Below are 26236 nucleotides of genomic sequence, written 5' to 3' on the forward strand. Positions count from 1 at the left end.
ATGGGAAACTTAAAAATCAGGGACTACGACAGCATCACATCTTTTCTTGGATCTTGGGGACCTTTCCAGCTGAGGATTTTTCTGGCACTGGCCATCAGCATCCTCCCGAATGGCTTCATCGGCATCTATATAGTATTTGTGGGTGATACCCCACCTCATGAGTGCTATATCCCGGAGAACTACGGCATCAGTGAGATGTGGAGAAATGTGACAATCCCACTGGAAACAGTCAATGGCATCGAGAAGCGCAGCTCCTGCTCGAGGCTCAACCTGGACCTAGTCAGGAACTTCTCCCAGAATGGAATTGTTCTGAATGTGGATGTAAACGTGAGTGAAGTTCCTCTGGAGAGTTGTTTGGACGGGTGGACATACAGCCACCAAATCTACCAGTCCACCATCGTCACAGAGGTGAGCAGGAAAGTCATGAATGAACTTCTGAAGATGTTTACATTTTCCAATTAGAGATGGTATTTAGTCACGTGTTTTGTAACTATTCAGGAGGGTCATAGTTAATGTAATCTGTATCTTATGGTTTAACCTGTGCAATAATCACTCAAATCTATCAGCATCTTAAGCAATTTGGAAAAAAAGTCATCACAAAGAGTAATTGGCAATAATCAAAAGCGTGAGACAGGTGACTTTGAAGTAATAGAAACATACGCATGTGTAAAGTCCAAACCAAACCAACCACGATAACAAAAATGTTTGATTTACGTGAAGATTAAGCCGGGTCAAAGGCCAAACCTTTAATCATTATATCACTCACACACACCTCGTCCCGTTTGCCTTTGTGAACCAATACTTTACACAGTGTTCTCACATGAAATAGTTCAAAAACTAAATGAAAAATAGTTTCAATTAAATTACAGACACCAGTGACTTGAATTTAGTTACGAGGAGTTAATAGTACCAGCTTTGTAAGTTTAAACTGCCGAGTTTATTGACTGATTTAAGTGTGTGTAATCAGTACAATAAAGCTAAGCATCATCACAGATGCTAGTTCATAACAGGAGATGCATTGTTTCTGGATATTTACAACCGAAACTGTCAGCCATGAAGGTGTATCTGTAGCAAAGTAAACTGACCCGAATGAAAAAGAAAACAAGGATTCCTATCATTGTCAGAGAGGAAGTAAAAGAAGGAAAAAAATCATCTAACATGAACTAAACGTTCAGTGTGTAAGATTTAAGGGATCTATTGGCAGACATTGAATAAAAGATAATCCTAGGGATGTTTTCATTAGTGTGTGATCATCTAAATTGTACGAATTGTGGGTCCTCTCTACGGATTAAAATATATTAAATACATAATTTTGTTTACTAACTGGAATGATTTTAAAGGTTCAGCGTGTAGAATTTAGTGACATCTAGTGGTGAAGTTGCATGTTGCAGCTGAATACTCCTCACCTCACCCTCCCCTTCCAAACATGAAAGTGAACCTGTGGTAGACTTCAATCAAAAGGTCTTAAGTTTGTCCAGTTTGGGCTACTGTAAAAAGCATCTGTAGAGAGGACCCAGATGTAAATATTAAGTTTTTAAATATAAAGGGCTCATTCTAGGGTAAAAAAAAACAACAAGTCGTACAATTTAGATGAAACACACTAGTGAAAATATCACTAGGATTATCTTATATTACATTTCTGCTAATAGATCCCTTTCACCTAAATCTTACACACTGAACTTTTGGTTGCAAATTTCACAAAAAAACACACAATTATCCGTTCTTAAATTTTGAAACCTTATGACAATAATGACTATGTACTGCTGTGTTGGTTAGTGTAATCAGTTATTCTTCGATGTGGGAGGAAACAAAGTATATTTACTTTGTTCCTGTTTGTTAAAGGAGCTTAACCTAGCGCTGAGCTGAGATGTTTATCCCCGGAGTAACCTGGTTACCTGGAACTAGCCTTCAGAGGGGAACTTATTATTTTCAAATACTTTTCACAGCCTGTGCTTTAATACTTTTTTAGTTTTCTACTTGAGAAAAGAACGTGTGTATTTTGCCACCTCTGGTTACTCATTGCACTGATGGATTTTGCAGTGGGACTTGGTTTGTGACAATGCATACAAAATGCCACTGACCACCTCCATCCATTACTTCGGTGTGCTGTTGGGGGCATTGATCTCAGGCCAGATGTCTGACAGGTCTGTACACTGATTTTTTTATCATTGTTTTCATTATTTATATTATTTTTTTCCAACTTACTCAACAATAATCTGCTTCATGCCTACTCAGGTATGGACGGAAGCCTGCGCTCTTTTTCATGATGATCCTTCAAACTTTGGCGATCACAGCCCAGATATTCTCCCCAAGCTGGGGGGTCTTCACATTTCTGTTCTTCTTGGCGGGTGCCGGGGGATTTTCCAACTATATCATTGGATTTGTGCTGGGTATGTTTTCCATTAAGGCTGCAGTGTTTGGTTACTGCTTAATGTCTCAGGTTACTTTTTGACAAATTCTCCTTTAATTTATCACAACTACAGGAACAGAAATTCTAAGCCCAAAAGCCCGAGTGGTCTTCTGCTCCCTTGGGGTTTTCATGGCCTCGGCTGTGGGTTACATGGCAATGCCTGCGGTGGCTTACTTCATCCGTGAATGGCGGATGCTGCTGATTCCCATGGCGGCCTGTGGCCTGATCTACATCCCTCTGTGGTGGTGAGAATAATTAGCAATGATCTTTTCACAAAGCAGCCTTTGCATTCCTTGGTAGTGTCCTTCAGTTCATAACTCGGGTGTAAGGGTGTAAATTCTAAGAGGTGCAGACTCTTCATCAGTCAATAAAATCAATCTGTTTATTTACTTCAACTCTCCAGGTTTGTTCCAGAGTCTCCTCGCTGGCTGCTCACTCAGGGACGCATGAAGGAGGCCGAGGCCATTCTGAGACGTGCTGCCAAGGAAAACCACATCGAGGCTCCACAAGACATTTTTACACAAGCTGAGGTCAGTTCATCAGCAAGTTTACTATTTGTATGTTTTTGGGGTTGTCCGTCCGTCCATCCCATTCTCAAGAAGGGTATTTCTTCAAATTTGGTTAAAGTTTTCACTTGCACTTAATGATTAGCTGATTTGATGTTGGCAGCCAAAGGTCAAAGGCCAAGGTCACAGGGTTCTCACAAACAGTGTTTATTCTTCCTGAACATGATATCTTAAGATCAGCTCAAGGTCTTCAGTTTAGGTACGAACATTCACTTTGACTCAGAGATCAACTGATTTTGGTGCCTTGACGTCAAAGAAATGCCTAAAGGAATATGATATCTCAAGACCCCATTGAGGAAATTTCTTCGCCTTTTGATTAGTTGTCACTTGGAACCAAAGATGAAGTAATTAAATGTAAAAGTGGTCAAAAGTAAATCTAGTATATAATTCTGGGGGAAGAAATATGTAGAAACTGCACTTGTTGGCAGAGGCACCACAGTGTAATTATAGTTAGTTTTAATATTTCATACATGTTTTAAATAAAAAAATTATCATTTGTACCACGTGATCTCAAGGCTCAGTGTTGCTTCTCAGGTTTTCCTGTTTTGTCAGGTAACTTATTTTACCACCTAACGTCTAAACGAATATGAAGAATCCAACTACATAATACTATGTATTTGTGTACCAGGGCTTCATCTGTGGATTGGAACTTTCTAGGGTTAAATGTTTGCAACCATTTCTTCTTGTTTTTCCCAGATTGACAACGCACTGGCCATGAAAGACAAGAGATACACCATTTTAGACATCTTGAGGAACTGCAACATGTTCTCCATCACATTAATTTGCTCACTCCTGTGGTACGTCAACAGTTTCCTCACATGACATGAAACCATAGACTGTATATAAAGATGGACGACATGACTGCTCCCCAAAAGTGAAGCCAAATCATCTAGGTTCCTGTTCTTCATGTCTCTGCAGGGTCATCATCACCCTCAGTTACTACGCTTTAATCCTCAACACGTCCAACCTGCATGGAGACCCTTACATAAACTGCTTCTTGTCTGGTGTGACTGAGGTGCCAGCTTACCTTATCGCTTTATTACTGCTGCAGCACTGCTCCAGGCACATCTGCCAGTCGTCTTCACTCTTCCTCGGGGGCGTGATGATCCTCTGTGTTCAGCTCGTTCCACTTGGTAATGACAAGTCAAACTGTACAAGCAGCTCACATAAATATGTTGATGAATAAATTAGAAGAACAAATTTAAATGGAGCACAAATTGCACATACTTATAGTTAAAAGTACCTTGTGATGGGGGTAAAGGGTCAATGTATTACATTTAATACAGTAACAGATATTTCAGTCAAAACTTTGAATAGTAGCCAATAACTGTGATAAATGTTAGCCTTCACATTGCCATCAAAAGGGCCACGCCGCGAGCATAGATATTTTGCAAGCAACTCATTCGATATTTTCTGTTTGCTTTAGTTAAAGTTGTCCCTCTTTTGTTTCCTTAGATTTACCAATTGTGGCCGTGATCCTCGAGATGCTGGGGAAGTTTGGCATCACGTGTGCATTTTGTGTCGTGTACGCCATCTCGTCAGAGCTCTTCCCCACTGTTATTAGAAACACAGCAATGGGGTGTTGCTCCATGTCTGCTCGGATTGGAACCATCATGTCTCCCTTTATCATTTACCTGGGTACGTGCAAGTCGTTTCCTATTGTTCACACCGATGCCGGGGCAATAATTCATATTTCTGGAGAATAGAGCTGCAGTGATCAGTCAGTTAGAAAATGAATCTGTAAATATTTCAGCCATGTTTCAATCAAAATGCCAAACATGCTCTGGTTCGAGCTTCTCACATGTTACATGCCAGTAAATTCTATATTCTAAAACAAGTTACCACAGTTAGAAGTGTCTGGGGAGACATCAGCAACAAAAAAGATAAAGTCTTATTTTCCTCACCAATCATCATCAAACAAATATTACACCTATTGTCAATTTTTCATTTATATTTCCTCTGCCTTCCTCGTGGTTGTTCTTTTTCTCTCTATGTAGGACAATACTTCAGGGCACTGCCGTACATATTGATGGGGGTTCTCGCCATCTCTGGTGCCGTCTTGTGTCTCCTGCTGCCTGAAACGTTTGGGAAGACATTGCCAGAGACCATAACACAAATGCAGCCGATCTGGAGGTGAGTGCACTCAGTGAACCTGCTGGACTGACCCCAGTGTTGTAACAATACTGCACAGAGGGAGCTGATGCAAAGGTCACAGTCTTCAGTTTGACTCAGCTTACGGTTTAAATATGACATTAAAAAGTAACTTGTGAGTGCAACGTTCTCTCTTTTAAGTGTTTTTTAAATGTTTTCATAAAAGTGCAATGAATATGAATTAGTTTGTTGCTCTTACACTTTTAATGTGCAGAGTTGTTTAATGTTTACAAGGTAAACTGCAGTTGTCCCATGACTTTTGATGTCACTCTTACTGTAACCATTCCACTGTTGTTAAATATCATCTCAATGTTCAAACAGGAGAAGAGGGAAAAACCAGAAGGAAGCTGAACATGGAGAGAGCACGGCTGAAAATCAGACCAAAGAATCCAAGTTATAATGTCTTATCATCTTTTGTATATTTGTATTGTGTTTATTTGACTCTAACTAGACACCAGAATCAGCATTTCCGGGAAAAGAGTCAGATACATAACTGTAAATCAGTTATTTCTTTCATTATTTAGGCTATTTCTGTATTTATTTAGTTTAGCTCATTAACCGCTGCCGCCCCTTTTATTTTGAAGACAAGTGGTCAATTTTCATTTCTCCAGTTGGATTAAAATAACTTTAAAATGATTTTGTAAGTGAACATTGTGAATTTAATATTGATTGCAATGTCGTTTATTCATGTTTTAGTTCCACTTGAAACCTTTAAAGTTTTTTAAGCATGTGATGATGTAAAATTCCTGAATAAATGATTTCTAAATGTCTCGTCTCCTGCAATGGCTGGATCATTTCTGAGATCACCAGGGAGAAGCTTCAGGATAGATTTGTTTTTTATATGATACCTAACCATCTCTGAGGTTTCTACATCCATCACTGACTTGAATGTAGTCGTTGTGCTCACACAGCATTGAAAAATAAATGACAGGGCACAATCATCTAGCACATGGCAATCTTTTTCTTTTAGTAAATTAAATTACATATTAATACAAAGCCGCATTCCTGTTTTCTCAATCAAATAATTCTGTCTCAGGTTGAGTTTGTATATAAATAATATTCCTTGCGGTTGTTCCACTCCTGGCCACTAGGTGTCAGTGTAGATTCCTCTGCAGGTCTCTTCCTTTCAAACTGATGATGTGTCGAAGAAAACTTGTCACTTCCTCTCCAGCACTGTGTTGAGTTGTGATTGGGGAGCGGAGTTCACCGATGTGTCCGCAGACTGATGGAGCCACGAAGCTTCTTATTTACTGTTTACACCATTTAAACAACCCGTTAAGTTCCTGGTTTCTCGTGTGACCCGGGAAGTCAGAGCACAGGCGGCCTGACACGGAGCTCAGCGGGGGTGGGGAGAAGACGAGCTAGCTTCTCGGCTAGGTGGCTGTGTCAGTGGCTGCTGGACAACTTCTGGAAAATGGATTGCCACTGTGATATAGTTCACGCTTTGCTCGCATTAGCAGCTCTGTGTTGTATTGTGGTAAGTAGTCATGGTAAAGAGTTCATGTTGTGTTGGCAGAGATCTGTCCTGGCTCGGTTTGGTGTCTGTAATGTGAAGCAGGGCTGATCTTCCATCTCTTGTTCTTCCCCCCCACCACGTATTATATCCTTTAACAATGTATTTTCCCTTAATTTAACGAGCCTACATCTTCTCTTTGCGTGTGTTTATAAGTATTACAAAAGTAGCTGTTATCACTGAGGAAATCATAATTTGAAATCCCCCCCAAAGCAGCTGCAAGACTTGTTCACTCAAAGGTGGAAAACCAAATTGTTTAGCTAAGTAAAACATCCCATGATTTACATATAACAAACATTAACATATGCATAACACACTTGTCCAGAAAAGCCAGATTCTCTTCATCTTGTCTGCAGAAAATGACACCTGTTTTTAATTTTACTACCTGCAGGCAGAGGTAACATGAGTGACTCTCTTTCCTTTCCAGGTGTTCATTGTCGCGCACGTCACTGCCGAGATGGTGAAACTGACACGCCACGAGAAGGAGAAATACTTCCTGACCGCCTCAGGAGAGAAGGAGCCCTTCCCCAGCTTGCACGACCCCCATTCCAGGGAGCTGTCGGTGGTGATCCCGGCCTACAACGAGGAGCTCCGCAGTGAGTGATGGGGGGAGAGTGGTACAACCTGTTTCTGTTCTGAGACCCATGTGGCATCATGCTTTTTGCTCTGTGAAAGCAAATCCGTCCTTTGCCACACATGAAATACAGCCTCCTCAGCTGACATCCTCTGACCTGCTACACTTGAATCTGTATTTTTACTGTTCACGGTGGCCATACATTGATTTGCTTGTGGCCACCACCACAATATCAACACTGATCATCACCATATCAATCATGATTGATAGAAATTGGTAAAATGTTACTTCATAGCTGCACGAGAGTCATTCAGCCCCTTTTGACGCCTATAAACTTTGTTATCGAATACATCTGTAAACTCAGACATATTTGCACATACTTAACGCTGTCTTCTTGTGACAGGATCTCTCAGGACAAATGTTAATACAACAGGGTCAGACTGTCATTAGTCACTTAAGTCCCATCAGCGTTTGACTTGGATGTGTGGATACAGAACACTGTTGGACGATTTCATTGCAGTTGCATTAAACAACTTATTTACAGGATACAAACTGTTTAAAACACATACGTCTGTGTTTGAAGCAATGTTTTGCTCTGAACTTTGTCACCAACAGTTAAAAAGTGACAAATGCACAGTTTAATATGTGTTGAACTGATGAATTGTCAACAATCCATTGTTTTACATGATTCACCTTGAACCTGCAGTAGGTTATAGACACTAACGGGGTTTAACTGTGTGTCATGACAGTGCCTGTGATGTTGGATGAAGCTATGGAGTACTTGGAAAACAGACAGGTAAGTGCTCAGCTTCTAAAGGCAAGTCCTTACAATAACTTTACTGTAGTTTGATAATTTATTATTATTTTTACTGATCAGAGCAAATCAGTTTAATCATCCTCTAAATGGCAAAACAGAGAAAATGTTTCAAGTTAGATCTGTTATTCCTAAAAAATGTCAGCAGGTGGCAGCATTCAACTGAAAATGTGCCTGTTTCCTTCCTGCAGAAACAAAACCCATCCTTTACCTATGAGGTCATTGTGGTGGACGATGGCAGCAAAGACAAAACCACAGAGGTAATACCTTTTTTTGGGACAATCTGTTTCCATTAACTTTATATGTGCTCTGTGCTAAACATTTCAAAGTGGATGTGGTGGAGATTTGTGTTGTGAGTGAACTCTGTTGTGATGTCTTGCCAGGTTGCTTTGCGGTACTCTAAGAAGCACGGTGCCGATAAACTGCGCGTCCTGACGCTGGTGAATAACAGGGGGAAAGGAGGAGCTGTGCGAATGGTTTGTCTGACAGCACAAAAAAGCATTAGTCAGGAGACTAGGAATGTGTTTTGTTTCGATTTTTACCCCAATGTCTTTCTGACCCTGTCTCATCTAAAGGGAACACTGAGCTCCAGGGGTAAAGTCATTCTGATGGCCGATGCTGACGGAGCCACTAGGTTTTCTGACATTGACAAAGTGGAGGCAGGACTTAAAGACATTGAGCCTAAACCAGTGAGTCTGTATCCAGTTTTTGTTGTTGTTGTTGTCTTACATAGATATTTGAATATTTGGCAGTTAGTGTGTAACCATTCGATTCATTCAATCTGTATATTTAGGAAAACATGGGGATTTCCTGTGGTTCCAGAGCTCACCTGGAGAAAGATTCTGTAGCTGAGGTAATTGTCTTTTTTTAGGAGTATTGTAGAGTATTGTGTGTTAAACCATGAAGTAACCACTGTTCGGTCTTTTGTCACAGCGATCGTCGTTTCGTACATTCCTCATGTACGGCTTTCACTTCCTGGTGTGGTTCCTCTGTGTGAGAGGCATCAAGGACACACAGTGCGGCTTCAAGCTCTTCACTCGGGAGGCTGCACTCAAGACCTTCTCTTCCCTCCATGTAGAGCGATGGTAAGGTGTCGTGCTCCACCGTGGAAATGTTGATGTAATGATGCAGTAATGTCTGTTTTGCTGCCACATAAAGGCGTTTATTTACCAGATATATGCAGCGATTCACTGTCCTAGTTTTGTTTCTTTGTGTAAAAAGAACAAATCTGTTGAGGTGTTGGTTCCACATTTCTAAAAATGTAACCAGAAACCTCTCTCAGGTACTTTCACTTATTCAAATGGGACCTCTAGTCATGACATCACCAAACTGTATAGACCAATAAAAACAACAGGGCACCTTCTCCCCCCCAATAACAGCTAACAGGAGAGTGAAGGAAGATACAAAAGTGAAAAACACAGTCTTAAAAATAACCTGCTTTGACTTTGTATTTGTTGCACTCTTTTATTTTTCAGTACTGACATCAATACAAAGTCTGCAAAAAAACATGGATTTAAATTCAACTTTTAAACATCTGTACACTCCTTTCTCTATTTCTTCTCCCAGGGCTTTTGATGTGGAGCTCCTGTACATCGCCCAGTGTTTTAAAATCCCCATAGCAGAGGTAGCGGTCAACTGGACCGAAATAGAAGGTGGGTTTTTCATGGATCCTCCCAGTGGGCCATCTTTCTGTAGTTCTATAAATATCTCTGTAGGGTGTGTTTACACGCCTGTGATCGACTGATTACTTCTAGTTACTCCTCTGTTAGCAATTGTACTTTATACCCGCTGATTTTTTTAGTTTGTAATCTCTTCAAAGATTTTATTCTTTTTTTTCCTTGTCTGTTTTGGTTTCCATTTTTTGACTTTGACAGATTTACAGGGCTACTGTTGCATGCCTGTCTTATTGCTGGAGTGATTATGTATTTTCTGATGACGTTATCATGTGGGCCAATCAGCATTAGATGTCAGCAAATTGGTCTATTTCCATCATCTGTCCCTCTAAAAGCATCATGTCTGTGCGATTTCTCCACCAGGGTCCAAGCTGGTCCCGTTCTGGAGCTGGCTGCAGATGGGTCGAGACCTGATTTTCATCCGCATGCGCTACTTCACCGGTGCCTGGAAACTGGAGTCGCCTCGTAAGACTGACTAGCCAATCAGACAGGCCCTGGTATCCCAGAGACAGCCTTTGATAGGGCCATCAAACCCTCTGGATGAGGTGGGATAAACAACCGTGTCTGTCATACGCTGTAATCGAGGACAGTTTGCTACAGTCTTCTCCTTTCCAAAATCCACAGGAGGGGACGTGAAGACACAGTTGTGGGTTCCTCGTGGTCCTGCCTTTATTATAAATAATCTGATATCGGCTTGTGATGGCCCCTGTTACACGCACACTTCTGTGGCCGCGGCTCACAGAATGTCCGTATGAATGAACCGTGTACTAAGTTACTTAATGTTTATCTTGTGGCCAATCATGTGTGAGTGACAAGAGCTTGTAGGAAATGTGGAGGATCTGATAATCTGTGCGTCATGATTCCGATTAGACTGAATGTTGTTACTGTTTGTGAGATTGTCAAAGGGGAGGGATTGATTTTTTTTGAGGAAACGTGTGGGATGGATGATTTAAACAGAAATAAAAAGAAAATATCAATGATTTATGCTTTTGAAAGTCTTTATTAACAAAAGTAGTGCAAGTATTCTTTGGTTTACAGCAAAATACTATTTAATGATTCCATATTCTTAAATTCCTTTTGCTTTTCTTGAACTGCCTTTGCTTTAAAATTTATAATTTGGACTATTGGTCTTACAAAACAAGAAATTTGATGTTATTATCTTATGCTAATAATCAATTGTCGAATTAGGTTAATAGTGAAAAGTCAATTAGTTGCAGCTCTACTATTAACAGTTAACTAATTAAATGTCACTTCTTTAGCTTCTCTGAGATTTGCTGAGAGGATTTTGTATCGAAGAGCAACAACAGCAGATATAAGACCTGAGGGTCTCACCATCACTCACAGGAAACAACTCATGACCCTGTATCATCTTCTATATCAGTCAAATCATAATGTGGCAGGAAGCAAACACAGACGAGTTTAAACCTGTGGCCTAAAGTCTGCTGCTGAGATCTTTTTACAAAGTAAACCAGAGAAGTTACTTGTTTGTAATAATCGATTTCTCATGGATCAAATGTAATGTTGAGTTTTTACACTACGTTAAACATTTCCATAACATTTAAAGGTTTTGTAGGATGTGTTTTCACCTTCTATCAGTCAGCTTCCTGTCTCTTTGCACCCCCCCCTGTTTGTTTAAACTTTCTTGATATTTCCTGGATATTTTAACAGATGCACCTTTATCTTAATACAGAGGCTGACAATACATACTTGCTTCTATCTCAGGTCACTGTTTCTCTGGCTGTGGGTCTAGAGGGTCTATATCAGGCACTTTACAGAGAATATTATTAGGGCCCGAGCACCGAACGGTGGGAGGCCCTATTGAAATTGTAAGGATTTTTCTTATTATTATTTCCCTTTTTGGGCTTTTTCAGGGCCTAGATATGCTGAAATTCCGACCAAAGTTTGCAGGAAATTCAAAACCCAAAAAAGTAATTGTATTCTGGAGTAATTTGAAATGGGCGTGGCAAAATGGCTCAACAGCGCCACCTACGGAAAAGCCCCTCAGTTAGCTTTCAATTATTTAGCTATCAATTATTTTTTTGGACGGACAGACAGACGGACGAAAAAATTAATAAATAAATAAAATCCGTCCGTCTGTCCGTCCAAAAAAAATGTCTGTCTGTCCGTATTATTATTTTTTTTGGATGGACAGATGGACGGATTTTATTAAATTTAATTTTTTCCGTCCGTCTGTCTGTCCGTATATTTTTTTTTGGGACGGACAGATGGACGGACGGACGTCTGTCTGTCTGTCTGTCCATATTACAAAATTGCTCACGCTACATCAGAGCCCCTACTTGAACAGATCTATTAGTCTGTATGTAATAATAGTGATGGCGCCACCTACTGGCAACAGGAAGTAAGCTTTGTTTTACAACTATCATTCGATTTACATACAATTTTCACTGTGTGTTCTGCAATTGATAGCGTGGACCATAATGAGCAATTAGCAGGCAAGGATCGACATCGCGTGACGTTTGTCCTTGCCGCAGTGCGCGAAACGCATGCAACGCAGAGATGTGCGCTTGGTCATTGATCGCTCTCTCCACTAACCGCAACAGGCTTCAAAATGCCTGTGCTCGGGCCCGTTAGTGCTACAACGTAGCCCTAGTTATTATTATTATTAGAGGAAATCTCCAATATCTGACTCTTATTTTGTTTGGTTTGAACTTGATGTGATGTAGTGTTGTGGAAGTACAGGGGGCTGAGTTATCATCAGTTTGGCTTTTCCTTGACATGAAAGAAAGCAGGAAACCCCTGGATTACATTATTAATCACCAAAATCATCCCTTTTTTCCTGTCTTGGAAAACGTCCAGCAAGCTTCTTTTTTTGTGGTGGCAGTAAATGAAGTTCTTCATGGGGCTGTTTTTCATAAGGCTGAGGTCTGCAGGGTTGTTCGTGCTGGTGATGCCTCCGGGGCCTCTCGGAGCCTCTCGGAGCCCCAGGGAGAGCATCCTGTTTGTGCTCTGTGACCAGACAAGACACACAGGCGGCGGCAGATCATGATCCGGCTCCAGTTTCCTGTCGCATTGAAAATGCAACACATTTTGTTGTTTTTTGTATTTCATTGATCAGATAAGGGGAAGGAAATGAATGGAATGTCATTCACGGAGATTAGTTTCACTTTGTAACTTATGCATGATGCCAAAATTGATAATTTTTTTTAATTTCTATTCAATGAAACATTTATTAACCAGACATTTATAAAAGCATGACTTTATTTTATTGTCACCTCCATAAATCTATCATGACTCATTGATAATCACGAGTCTGTAAACATGAGTCATGAAAGATTTTGTGCAGGTGATAATAAAATGAATTAATCATTGACATTTATATCAGGCTTTTATTTAGTTTAGTTATATTTCATTTTATCTGCCAAACTCACTCCACTTCCAAAGAGTGAAAATGAACATCATCAGTATTTTTGCCCTGGGACCTTCCCTGAGGCACCAGACTCTCCTGGCTCCGGTGGACCGTCACCACCTTCCCAGGACGCACCGACATGGTGCGTGTGCAGCCCGGGTTAGATCCACCTGGTGGCTCGTGAGGTTTCAGCCATGATCCCCAGAGTGGTTTCACTCCGTGCTCGGAGTATTGTTACGTTCCGCAGCAGTTGCTGTAAACTGTGAAAATGTCAAACTTGTAGACTCACTGTCGCCAGCCGGGGCTTGCGTCATTAACTGGACCAGACACGGCACTCCCAATAAAAGGATCGTATCCATCCGCAATGAGAAGAGACGTCTGTGTGCCTCCCAACAATAGATCATGAAACAACTCTGATGTTTTTCTTAAGAGGAATAAAAATGTGTGTGTGTGTGTGTGGGTGTGTTTCACGTTATGATTGAGTTTAGGAGGAAGACTGTGGACCCTTCCTCCTCCAGGAGACTCTCTACTTTTATAGGCTGCAGGTGTAGAGGCTGTGCATGTGGAGGGGTGAACACTAAACAGGTTAATTACTTATTAAATGACAGGTTCCAGTTAGAAATACCTTATTATATATAAATTAACATGCTATTATAGACTGTACATAATATTGATTATAGACTAATTAGGCTTCCAGCACCTATCCAGGCAGAATTAACCTCCCAGGAAACAAAGACAACTAATTGAAAATGTGCATCGATCATGTTAATCCGTATCAGTGTTGTATCATCTGTATATGCAAGAAAACACATGATTTATATAATAGGATGAAGAAATAGTCTGGAAGGAGGATGAACAGGTGGGCGTGTTTTTCCTCCTCACCTCAGTTAGTTAGTGCCAGTAAATGTGTATAAAACGAGGTTGGAGCGAACTATGGTTGAATCCTGAGACGGTGCATGGCTCAGGTGGCGCGCACGTGCACATGCACGCGTGCACGCCCCTGCCGCTGGATCAGAAATCCCTGAAATCCTGGTAAAGTTCCAGGAGGGGGGAGGCGGAGGGATCTCTCGTGCAGGCGCTGCGGCTCCAGCCAAGCTGACGCCGCCGCGGCTGTGTGGCGCTCCGCTGGAGCTGCAGGAGGAGCGGAGGCTCCGGGCCCCGCAAACCTGCGTCCAAGTTACCGCACAGGACCGCAGGGAAACCGGAACACTGCGGGACTCCGCCTTCACAATAAAGATAATAATGCTCAGTGACTTGTGGAGCTGAGCTGCGAGTGATGCATCGTCAATTTAAGAATTTGAATATTTGTAGTCAAAGTTCACTGGTTTGCTTTGCTATTTTCTTACTATATTTGTTTTCGTTTTTTTTTTATCTTTCTCTGTTTATTTTCAGCATGATCGAAATAAATTGCGAACATAAACCAAATTTGTACTGTAAAATGTTTAAGTAAAAACAGTAACAGTAGGAATTACTTAATATTAGAATACAAGATGTGGGTTGTCCAATTAAAACATCTTAAGACACAACGTTTCAAAAAAGAAATAGCTCCATATGTGGATATGTGGACATATATTATTGTATAACAATATCTTTATAAACTAATTGAAAACAGGTAAATTTGGCCACATGGGCTATTTAATGTAAAACCACAGTTAAATGTAAGACTAATTTATTCACAGCACATTCTGTCCATTAATTTTCACACACATTTTTTTAATGTTTCTGTTTTAATCAACAAATGAACATCACATTTTCTTTCTTTTTTAAACTTTATTTTATGTTATTGTTATTTTTTCCTTATTATTATTGTTATTATTTTGTTTACTTTTTCATTTTTGCTTCTTTAACCCTGCTTTTATTTTGGAATCTGCTACCGGACGCCATTCATACAGAGGCCAACTTGACACTTAAATGTCAACACACATGCTCGCAGACACTATCCACACACACGAACACACCCACACACACAAACAGACACACACCTTCGCTGAGCCACTACACCGGGAACCCTTCTCACGCACAGGACTGTCTGGTGCGCACTTGTCATCACTGCTGAGGTGAGAACAAAAAAACAAACTTTACATTTCTTCAGAAATTAAGAAATTCTCTCACAACCTCTGTTATTGTGATTTTTTTTTATATTTGTGTACTGTTTTTTAAATACTTGTAAGAAGAAGAAAAAAAACGTGGCACTGTTGGGCAACTTCTTGGGAATGAAATATTCTTACAATATCATAATTTTAATTATGATCAAATATTGGGATGATTTAGTCAGATGATAAATAAATAAACATGTAAAGTCATTGGTTGTGATAATAATCCACCTAATTAGGATTGTGTTGAATGCATGCGTGTGTCTGGCGGGTTGATGTTGTGTCTGCAGTGTTGGTATCACACTATGACAGGAATGACTGCTCACATTATCCACTGTGCCGCCAAGGTGAGGAGGCTTTTAGTGGCTTAGTGCGCAGGCTGGATTTCTTTTGGAGTCTTGGCACAAAATGAGTGGTTGTAGTCGTAGTAGAGGAAGCTGGCGTGTTTACTTTATTTGGGGCAGGGGGTGTCCTGGTGATAAAGCATTAGGTAATTAGCCTATCTGAGGCTGCAGACTCAGTGACGCCAGGCTCCATAAAGCAGCAGCAGCAGCAGCAGCAGCAGCAGCAGCAGCACAGGACTGATGCCGCAGTCTGTGCTGTCACTGTAAACCGCAGCTGTCTGTCTGTGCGTCTGTGTTTGTGCTCATACTACTTCTACAAGCACGGAGCACAATGTACAGCACCCAGGCTGAATCACACCACTTACTGATACCTGTTGGCATCTAATTAGAAAGTCCACACAGTCCTGGAGGAGTGTGCTCTTATTCTGTTGTGTTAGATTGGGATGATTGCATGTCCAAAAACAGAAGCTGTGGTTAAATCAAAAAGCCTCCACTTCACCTTTGTAGGGAGAATCATCTGCACAACTAGGAATGAATGCTTTACAGTAGAAGTGAAGAAGAAGTGTTTTTCTACCACATGGGTCAAATATGATACCGTGTGCCGCAGGACGTCCTGCCACAGGAGATAAAAAACAAGTAGATCACCATAATAAAGTCACTGTTGAGTCTCACATGCGCTTACTGTAACTGTATGAATATCTGAGAAAACAGATGTATCAGTAAGATTGCCACTGGAGTGACATGCCCAGAAAAGGTCTCTGTGGTACTGATTCAATAGGCTGGTGGAACAGAGTGAGCACTTAATTCACCTTTATATTTCCATACCTGATTGATTTCATACCAGTTTTCAATATTTTCTCGATGGGCAGAAAGACACAAACATAAAAACAGAGAGCTCTCTCTTTCTCTCTCTCTCTCTCTGTCTGCCTCTCTCTCCCTCTCTCCCTCTCCCCCTCCTGTCCTGTGATGTATTCTGGCCAGACAGTATGGCTCCTGGGCGTCAGTGGCATGATCATAGAAACAGAGGCCAGAAAGGACATTCCTCATTGTTGGTGAATCTAGACATGAGCTCGGCTCCATCTTGCCCTGCTCTCTCTCTCAGGCAGTTTGGGATATGTGGTTATACTTTATTAATAAGAAGAAGAAGAAGAAGAAGAAGAAGATAAGATTAAATAAAATAAGATGTACCTTTATTGATCCTCTGTAGAGGAAATTCAAAGTTGACAAAGCAGCACAAGGAAATAGAAGCATAAGGAAGAAAATAAGAATAGAAACAGAATCTAGAATAAATAAAATACATTGATCCCTACAATTGAATCCTGTGGTCTCTTTTCTGCCTGACCTCTGAACTCTCTTTAACTGCACATCTTTTAAATCTAACATAATAACGTCTGTATTTATTCAGCACTTCACAAAAAAAGTAAAAATACATCGAAATAACAATAAAAACATAAAAATAGAAGTAAAACAGGTGACAGAAATGTAAGCATGACCTCCAGATACAATCATTTTGTTTTGATTTATAGAAAGCTACCGACTCAGCCTACCAGCCTTTTCCTTTTCAGCTGAAGTAGACCTTAATACCGGTTTCCCATCTCTTCTCTCGCCAGGTGATTGAAACTTGACCTGAATTTCTGGCTGCGTGAGGAGCAACCTTTCCTGCAGGAGGCTTCAAATCCAGCGCTGCCGGCTCGGATCCCTCCTGTGCCAACCCAGAGAGGAGATTTAGGGTTTGCGCTGCACTGGCGGGAGTCCAACTCCTGCAACCAGCTCTGCTCGGAAGTAACAGCGGAATACGACGAAAGACAGAAAAGCCTCTGTTTACACAGACTCTGCCTCTTTTATCCTCACCTCTGTTCCCTCGCTGTCCCGGCTGCTCATTTTGCTGTCCTCAAGGGAGCTATTTATCTCCTAAACATCACCCATCAGCTCATCTCGGCCCTCCCCCTGTCTTATTCATCTCAAAATGAACTCCTCAACCTCCATTACGTCCCTGTTCTCCTTCACCAGCCCGGCTGTGAAGCGCCTGCTCGGCTGGAAGCAAGGTGACGAGGAGGAGAAGTGGGCCGAAAAGGCCGTGGACTCACTGGTGAAGAAGCTGAAGAAGAAGAAGGGGGCGATGGAGGAGTTGGAGAGGGCACTCAGCTGCCCCGGGCAGCCCAGTGAGTAACATGGTGTCTAACGGGGTCACAACATAAACCTCAGGGGTCTTGAGATGATTTACAGGATAGGAAATATTTATTACCCTGATATGAGAAGTAAAATCAATCTTTTGTGCACAACAAACAGCATGGGCAACATGTGATGAGGGGGGGTGCATGTTTTATTTTATGGGTCGTGAGATAAACATGTTGGGAGCCTCTGGTCTCGTCAGAAAATGTGAGCTCACAGGTTTGATTGCGACAGATGCTTTTTTTGCAATGTGTTCTTGCACAAGACCTGGAAACTAAAACGAAAGAAACCATCGTGAGCAAGTCTTGAGAAATCCTAGGATTAAAAGCCTGAAATATGAAATTATACTAGTTTGATAATAATTTTTGTCGAAATTAAAATAGATATTTTACTGAAATTATTTAAATTTTTTTGTTGAAATCATGATATTAAAAAAAAAGATCTAGAGTCATGTAAATTAGCCGAGCACACAAACGTACAGAATTGATGCTGCTCCTCGTAACTTGCAGAGTTTCCACACGGTAGTAACTGTATCAGAAAACATTTTCATCCTGTAGAAAAGTGTGAATTTGACTCATTTCATCGAGCTGTATTGACGTCCGTGCCGTTTCATTTTCAATCCTTCAGGCAAGTGTGTGACGATCCCCCGCTCGCTGGACGGCAGGCTGCAGGTGTCCCACAGGAAGGGTCTGCCCCACGTCATCTACTGCCGGGTGTGGCGCTGGCCCGACCTGCAGTCGCACCACGAGCTGAAGGCCCTGGAGTGCTGCGAGTTTGCCTTCGGCTCCAAGCAGAAGGACATCTGCGTCAACCCCTACCACTACAGGCGCGTGGAGACTCCTGGTACGCACATTGTCAAAGTATATCCTCTGAGTTAGCTTTACAACGTGAGTTAATTGTTGAATTTTAATATGGTAACTGTAAAGCTTTTATTGGTTCTTAAATAGAGGCAGGACATCTGATCCGATGCAGCGTTTCCCGAGCCAAAGGGATTTGCAGTAACATGATCTGTCTTGCTCTTTGTTTCTCCCTCTCTTTCTCTCCTGCCCTTGTCTCCTCTCAGTGCTGCCACCGGTTCTGGTCCCACGCCACAGCGAGTTCAACCCTCAGCACAGTTTACTGGCCAAGTTCAGGAACGCCTCTCTGCACAGTGAGCCTCTGATGCCCCAGAACGCCACTTACCCGGACTCCTTCCCGCCGATGCCCTGCGCCCCCTTCTCCTCCTCCAACGCTTCCTCCCTCGTCCAGTCTCCCACCTCGCAGAGTTACCCCAACTCCCCCAACAGCTCCGCAGAGCCTGGCAGCCCGTATCACATCACGGGTAGGGAAACAAAAACAAGCAAGCCGACACCTTTTTAAACGTTACTGTCTTATTGGAGGTATTCAAACGTCTGTCACAAAAGCAAACAGGCTGCAGCAGATCCAGACTCCATAGCCGTTTTTAGACTTGAACTCCGGAGAATGTCCGCACGTTTGGATCTTTACTTCTTCCAGAGTTTTCCTTTTTCATATAAACAACGCAGCAGGAGATTCTCCAGTCAGACGCGTTCACAACACAGAAAGCAATTAGGTGAGGGGTGGCGCTGCCTGCAGGGGCCAGACATAACACGAATTTAGCTGTGGAGATCATGTGTTTGTGTTTACAGGACATCAACACAACTTCTCGAATTTTGTCTTTCTAAGTTAACATCTTTGTCAGAGTCCTGTACGCATATGGCTCCTCTTTTTCATTCCTTTTGGTTTTGTGTTCAGTTTTCCGTCCATAGCGTTAGAAACATCATCTTTTGTAAAAAAGTTTTTTCTTTTGAGTTGAACCGTTTTACCTATTTATCATCTCGTTGTGATCTGTGACATGTTTTTCCAGCTGAGACTCCCCCGCCTCCGTACACCATGATGGAGACAAGTCCTCAAGACGATGTGAAGTCCGGCAACTCCACAACAACCACTAAACTTACCTTTTCTGCTCCACACACAGGTAAGAAAGTGGACATGCTAAGTACTATATAAATATATGCATATTAAATTATAGAAATGCATCTATCTACAGGTATAGAGATATTTTTACTGTATTCATACTGAGGCATTGATTCCTTCATATCCTCAACATCTCTGCTTCTTCTCGCTGCTGCAGATAATGTTGCCAATCAATGGCACCATTGTGGCTTTATAGGATTTTTACATCAACATGATAAAGTTTCTCAAATTCAATACAGCCCAGGATAGAATATGTTCTCTCCACCTCTGACTCAGCCTTCTCTGGTGTTCGTAGATTTGCGTCCCGTTTGCTACGAGGAGCCGGAGTACTGGTGTTCCATAGCCTACTACGAGCTCAACAACCGGGTGGGCGAGACTTTCCACGCGTCATCCCGTAGCGTTCTGGTCGACGGCTTCACGGACCCGTCCAACAACAAGAACCGCTTCTGCCTCGGCCTGCTGTCCAACGTCAACCGCAACTCCACCATCGAACACACACGCAGGCACATAGGCAAAGGTAGGCTCGTGCAGGTAATTCATGTCAGGGCACAGAGTTTCCTCAGAGACTGAAGGAAGGCTCCTTTTATTTCTGACAAAAAATGAATCTACAAACTTTATTTCTTCCTGCCCCGAATCCTTCAGGCTACATAATGTTTTTTCTGTCTTGGTCAAAGAGTAAAGAAAGGCTGCTTTTGTTGGACAGACATCAAGAGTCTCTGTGGGTTACAGTAATCTGTGCTCTGTGAGGATGTGTGTGGTTTTCTATGATAGGGGTGACACAAAGGGTTGAGGGTAGTTTGTCCCCAACTCAGACGCTACTGACACGACTCAGACATTCCTCATTTACGAGCGTCGATGCCCTCGTGGGTTTTTTCTCTGGTGGAATATAAAAAGAACGAAGCCTTTTCAGTCGAGGCGACCGACTGATGATTGAGGTTTTTATGCTCTTTTGGACATTTAAACTGTTATTTTTGCATCATGGTAGAAACTCCTAGACATTCAAGTTGTCGATTCCCTTCATCCTTTGAGGCTCTATCCATTTCCCCCTCCATCCCTCTCAGGGTTACACCTGTACTACGTGGGTGGCGAGGTGTACGCCGAGTGCCTGAGCGACAGCAGCATCTTCGTCCAGAGCCGCAATTGCAATTTCCAGCACGGCTTCCACACCACCACCGTGTGCAAGATCCCCAGCGGCTGCAGCCTTAAGATCTTCAACAACCAGCTGTTCGCTCAGCTCCTGGCCCAGTCCGTCAACCACGGCTTCGAGGTCGTCTATGAGCTCACCAAGATGTGCACCATTCGAATGAGCTTTGTTAAGGTACTGATATGGGACATGATAAGAATCTCACTGTAACTTTGTAATCTGTTATTTTGACCTTGAGGTTGTCAAATCCCGACATAGACAAAAAAAAAAGGAAACAGCTGAGATTCATGGTCTGTCCTCTCTTCAGGGTTGGGGCGCTGAATACCACCGTCAGGATGTGACCAGCACCCCCTGCTGGATCGAGGTACACCTGCACGGGCCCCTGCAGTGGCTGGACAAGGTCCTCACACAGATGGGCTCCCCGCACAACCCCATTTCCTCCGTGTCCTAACATGAGCACCCGCACACTCTTGGTCCTTCACACAGGTAGTCGTAGATTCTGTATGCTCCGCTCTGTCCAGGTTTTCTGACCTGTGGTCCGTCTCTCTTGACCTCTCTCACAAAATGAGAAAAAATTATATTACAGCTTTGTCCGCCGATGCAGCAAGACTGAAAATATATAACTGAATGATCGAGGGTTCTTTAATTTCAGTACGATAAAGCATTTATCTTGATGACTGCACTCAAAAACGAGAAAAATTGGGATTTGTAGGTACTCAAGACTTGTGTTATGTGTTTTAAATGTTATTGCTGTTATTGTATTGTGTAATGTATAAGTGTTGCGTAATGTTTGACTTCCTATACTGGTTGCTTTTTTCTGTCATTCCATTAAAGTGTTTTTTTTTTTTTATCTTTGTTTTCTAATGATAAATGGACAAAAATATCATGTTGAAATATAAACAGAGACATTGATCACCTTGACCTTCGACTACTGAAATCTATATTGATCATCTTTGAGTCCAAGTGACAAGTGATCAAAAGTTGATGAAATTCTAGGCAGTCTTGAGATATAAAAATTCAAGAGGCTAAAATCATGTTTGTGACACCATCATGACCTTTGACCACGGAAATCGAATCAGTTAATCTGTGAGTCCTAGTGAACACGTGTGCCAAATGTGACAATTCCCTCAAGTGTTAATAAGGCAAAAGGTGTTTTGTGAGGTCGCATCGACTTTGACCACCAACTTCTTATCGGGTCGTCTTAGGATCCAAGTGATCACCAGAGTGGGAGGGACGATCGGACAACCCGAAAACATAAAGCCTCCGGCCACTGGCTGTCACCGGTGTGGAGGCAAAATTGTCAGCATCATTATTGAAGTCTCATCGTCACAGCAGGGGGATAGACACTATCACAGCTACACAGGAATAACACACAGTACGCAGTTTAATTTGTAGACACCAATATGCATCCCATCAAACTTCATTTGCATTTCTTTTTGTACACACTTTGAATTGATTGTTTTGTGACATGATAAAAGTTGTGTGTTAAAAATTTCATGGAGCACCATCTGAATAAAAATGAGGCTACGGGAATGCACTGCACAAACGGACAAATGTTCAAACGAAAACATTAAAATCCTCAAGAGTACTGCATAAATACCACTTCATAAATAACACTAAATAAATAGCACAACAACGAACAAAGAATCTAGTCCTGGGTTTTTCTTTCAGCAATGGAAAAAAAACCCCAGGAGAATCAAATTTTTAAAACCTCTGAGCAATTTTTTAACTGGACATTTATAATCCAGAGTTTTGATTCTTTTTGCCAAATGAGGAATAAATAATGGATGTGAAATTTAATATCTTGTATTTAGGAAATCATACTTCATAAACGGCACAAGACACGTTCTGATTGCATGGTTAGTCCTGCCCTTTAGATCCGGTGAGTTAAGTTCATCTGTCTCACCGCGGCTGGAGAATTGTTTCAGTATCATAACGATTCCCTTTATGCATCAAATGCCAGCGTTTGCGTTGACCAGCCGCTGTCAACAACCCGGGAACTGTCCCTGTGATTGGCTGCGGTTCTGTGTGGCCAGGAGCTGCTGCTGCTGCTGCAGGAAACCGATCACCTCTGGACTCCGGAGCAGTGACTGGAAGACACACACAATCAAATTTGAGTGTAAAGTGCAACAACAAATATTTCTGAAGATCTAACATTTGACTTTCTTTTTCTGCCTTTGTTGGGAAGATAACGCCGTGTGTCAAAATGTCCTTATACCACATTTAAATTCACTAGATATGGATTTTATCATAAATATATGTCCCCTAAACACGTCTGATTTTTTTCATGAAGAAACATAAATTATACCGAGAGAAATCAATGAGGAATCAATGAAAATGTTACAAACAAATGCCCCATTTCACAATGTTAAAGAAAGAGACAAAAATCCTGGATCCCCTGATCCAGATCTGCATGAAAACGTATTTCCTAACCCAAACAACAGTCTTCCACCAAGTTTCGTGGCAATCAGCCCAGTAGATTTAATACATAATCCTGCTAACAGACAGGCAGACAAATGCAAATGAAAACATAACCTCCTTGGCGAAAGCAATAAAGTAATAAGTTAGAAATATAAATGGTTCCCTGCAAGAAGGGGGGGATATTCCTGGCATAACTGGATCCAGCCATTTAGTAGAAATTAAATAGTAAAAAAATCACATATGAAACAACAAACTGGCTTGTGGTGGCCCCCAGTTCGAAGACACTGTTATACCTTTAATGTGTCACTGTTGTGTAGTTACCTCCGCCAAGGAGGTGGTGTAATAATCAGCGCCTGTTAGTTAGTTGGTTAGTAGGATTATGTCAAATCTACTAGACAGATTTCTACAGATGTGGAATGGGTCAGGGATGAACCCTTAACCTTCTGGTGCCTGTCCAGATCAGGGGGCAGATCTAGGAAATAATTTTTTAACACTTCCCTTTTAAAAATCAGACATTTAAGGGAACCGATATTAATGACTGTGTGCACTTTTGTGCAGATCCAAGTAAAAAATGGGGATCTAGTGAATCTAAAAGTGGTTGCATGAGGAAGTGTTGGGCCTTGGTGGAGGTAAGTGCTCTGCTGAGTTACACTAGGTTCCACCAGTGACCCACTGGGACTCACCAGTCTCTTCTGGTTGAGCACCTGCTCTATCAGGGAGGGTCTGGCCGGTCGGTCCCCCATGGCACCGAGACGCTGCTTGTTCACAGACACCGGCCGCTCCTCAGAGTTCTCCTGAACACAACACAAAGACACAAACAACCATTACTTGACTGAACCACACTTTACTGAAGTTTGGACTAACAGAGGATCACATGAGCAAATGACTTCAACCCTGTTAAGAGTCAACTACAATGTCAACAGAGATTAAGAGTCTTTAAAATCATTTCTCCTCCAATCGCCACTCATGGGTTGAAACGAATGAATCTCGTTATAAAAGTATGAACAAAGTTTACTCTCACGTCTATTTTCCCGCTGGACATGGCCTGGTCGCTCTTCTTCTTCTTGTACTTGTCCTTGTACATCTTGTTGCGGTGTTTCTTGCACATCCACGGCTTCCTCTGCTTGGCCACCTGCGTCGTGGTCTCCGTGCAGCCGTCGTACGTGCACTGCTTGGGGGCGTTGTCGCCCTCCGAGGTGTCCTCGTCGTTCAGCTCCTCCGGGCTGGCGGCGCCGTCCCTGGGGTCCGAGGTGTCCAGCACGTCGCTCTCCTCGTCCGGGTCGTCCATGTCGTAGGAGGAGGAGGCGTTGTTGTCCGGTTCGTGCGGCGTGATCACGTTCCGGCTGTCCACCACCCCGGCCTTGCTCACGTAGTACCGCTGCCCGTCTTTGGTGAGCAGGAGCGTGGAGTCCCGGTCTTTGTTGGCCGGCGCTGAACCGTCATCTTCGCTCATGACTGCGGGGAGCGAAGGGAGCAACAGCCGCAGCTAGCTTAGCTTAGCTAGAGAAATACCATCTCCCCGTTAGCTCTCGTTAGCTGAAGCAGCGATGTGTGGACGTGTCCGCACGCATGTTACTTCACAACCAGACGTTTCTCTGCGTGGTCGTGATAAATATCATTAGATTTGGAGATAATAAAAGATTATTGTTGTGGCTTCCTGTCGTTAAACTGCTGCTAAACCTGTGCCCACTGCGAGGACTTTCTTCTTCGCTGCTTTCAGTTCATGTCCTACACTGACCCCCTGTGGTCAAAGGGAAAAATACATGCTCAATAGAATGTGTATATTTGATGCTATTAAACAAGAGTTTAGTAAAAACATGAAATTAATACAGTAAAATATAATATAATACAATATATGTTCCTTTACATTCCACAGCCTTAGATTCCTTAAATTCCTGCATTCATAATTTAAAACTTATAATAAAATATACATATAAAAACTTGAGTTAAACTGTAAAAGTACAAAATAGCAATTTATTTCAGTTGGTTAGAATTTAAGAAATGTGATTTTTTTTAATACTGCTGAGTAGCATAATCTGTATAAATATGTTTTTATGTTATACCATTGTGGTGTTTGACTTGTGTATTTATTAATATTTTTATTTTATAACTATTTATATTTTTTGCTTATACATTCAAATATATTTCAGTTAGAGTTACAGTTTTAATTGCAGGTTTGAATATAAGAAATTTAACTGTGTACTGGTGAGTAGCATAATCTGTATTAATATGTTTTTAAACATAGTAATGATCTTTCAATATATTGATGAGATTTAATTACTCTAATTCCAAATAAAATAATCAATACTCTACTGTTGTTGGTTTATGGTTATTCAGGCAGGAAAGAATGACACTAAAATGACTGAGTGCATTTTCAAAGATCTACATGTGACAAAGCTGAACGTTTTTAAGGAGGAGCAGTTTCATTTTTCAGTCAAAGCGAGTTTTCAGATCTACAATTGCTCCACTTGTTCTGCTGTTTCTGGAAGTAACAAAACTCTGAACTTCTGGGGAAATAGCTGAGACCATTGTATCAATCTATTCTCTGCACACAGTGAATAACCCTATTTTCATGAAACCTCCAGATACTCCCCCACAATACCTCACGAGTGAAAACATTTTTTATTGCTCTTTATTTATGCCACACAGGACTTTTCCTGCCCACCTCTGATAACTGCACTTTAAATGCTTTTTATTGAAATGTTACCACGAGAAAGCCCAAAACAAATTTCCACGAATAGATGGAGTGGATAAAGTTTCCTCTCTTCTCCACCATCATCCCACCTGTCGTGTCAAGTACAGAAAAATTTGGCTTCCACTTCTCCGACCACAACGGTTGTGGGATTTATGGCAATATATCAAGTACCTCTATGGTGAAGTGGCCCCTCAGCAGATAGTGGATAACAATAGCACAATTAAAAGCCTCAGTGGGATGATGTGCCTGTGTTTTAAAGGAAAAATTGACCATTCAATAAAACTGTGTGGACCCGGGGATCCTTGGTGCACTGTAAAAAATAGGA

General features: G+C 41.7%; 4 protein-coding genes across 4 annotated transcripts; 3 read left to right on the plus strand and 1 right to left on the minus strand.

The window, feature by feature from the left end:
• Positions 1-5113, plus strand: LOC118122252 (solute carrier family 22 member 4-like). The gene is made up of 9 exons (XM_035178858.2): positions 1-408; positions 2041-2144; positions 2236-2390; positions 2484-2655; positions 2814-2940; positions 3673-3773; positions 3895-4109; positions 4432-4614; positions 4974-5113. The coding sequence occupies exons 1-9, from the start codon at positions 1-3 to the stop codon at positions 5111-5113; spliced, it is 1605 nt and encodes a 534-aa protein (XP_035034749.2).
• A 1162-nt stretch (positions 5114-6275) lies between these two features.
• alg5 (ALG5 dolichyl-phosphate beta-glucosyltransferase) lies at positions 6276-10681 on the plus strand. The gene is made up of 10 exons (XM_035179468.2): positions 6276-6604; positions 7068-7236; positions 7964-8010; positions 8220-8288; positions 8412-8504; positions 8604-8717; positions 8822-8881; positions 8962-9113; positions 9595-9680; positions 10065-10681. Exons 1-10 carry the CDS (start codon positions 6542-6544, stop codon positions 10178-10180), a joined length of 969 nt encoding a protein of 322 aa, XP_035035359.1. The 5' UTR covers positions 6276-6541; the 3' UTR covers positions 10181-10681.
• Positions 10682-15033: 4352 nt separating this feature from the next.
• smad9 (SMAD family member 9) lies at positions 15034-21716 on the plus strand. The gene is made up of 8 exons (XM_035178551.2): positions 15034-15125; positions 17116-17667; positions 18305-18520; positions 18741-18998; positions 19542-19652; positions 19947-20168; positions 20713-20969; positions 21103-21716. The coding sequence occupies exons 2-8, from the start codon at positions 17472-17474 to the stop codon at positions 21244-21246; spliced, it is 1404 nt and encodes a 467-aa protein (XP_035034442.1). The 5' UTR covers positions 15034-15125; positions 17116-17471; the 3' UTR covers positions 21247-21716.
• A 462-nt stretch (positions 21717-22178) lies between these two features.
• On the minus strand, positions 22179-24947 carry LOC118122094 (regulatory factor X-associated protein). Its single transcript, XM_035178552.2, has 3 exons — positions 24238-24947; positions 23900-24010; positions 22179-22885 (listed from the first exon to the last, which is right to left on the minus strand). The coding sequence occupies exons 1-3, from the start codon at positions 24667-24669 to the stop codon at positions 22781-22783; spliced, it is 648 nt and encodes a 215-aa protein (XP_035034443.1). The 5' UTR covers positions 24670-24947; the 3' UTR covers positions 22179-22780.
• Between the last annotated feature and the right edge of the window lie 1289 nt (positions 24948-26236).

Source organism: Hippoglossus stenolepis, chromosome 15 (assembly GCF_022539355.2).
Source record: "Hippoglossus stenolepis isolate QCI-W04-F060 chromosome 15, HSTE1.2, whole genome shotgun sequence".
Classification (NCBI taxonomy): Eukaryota; Metazoa; Chordata; class Actinopteri; order Pleuronectiformes; family Pleuronectidae; genus Hippoglossus; species Hippoglossus stenolepis.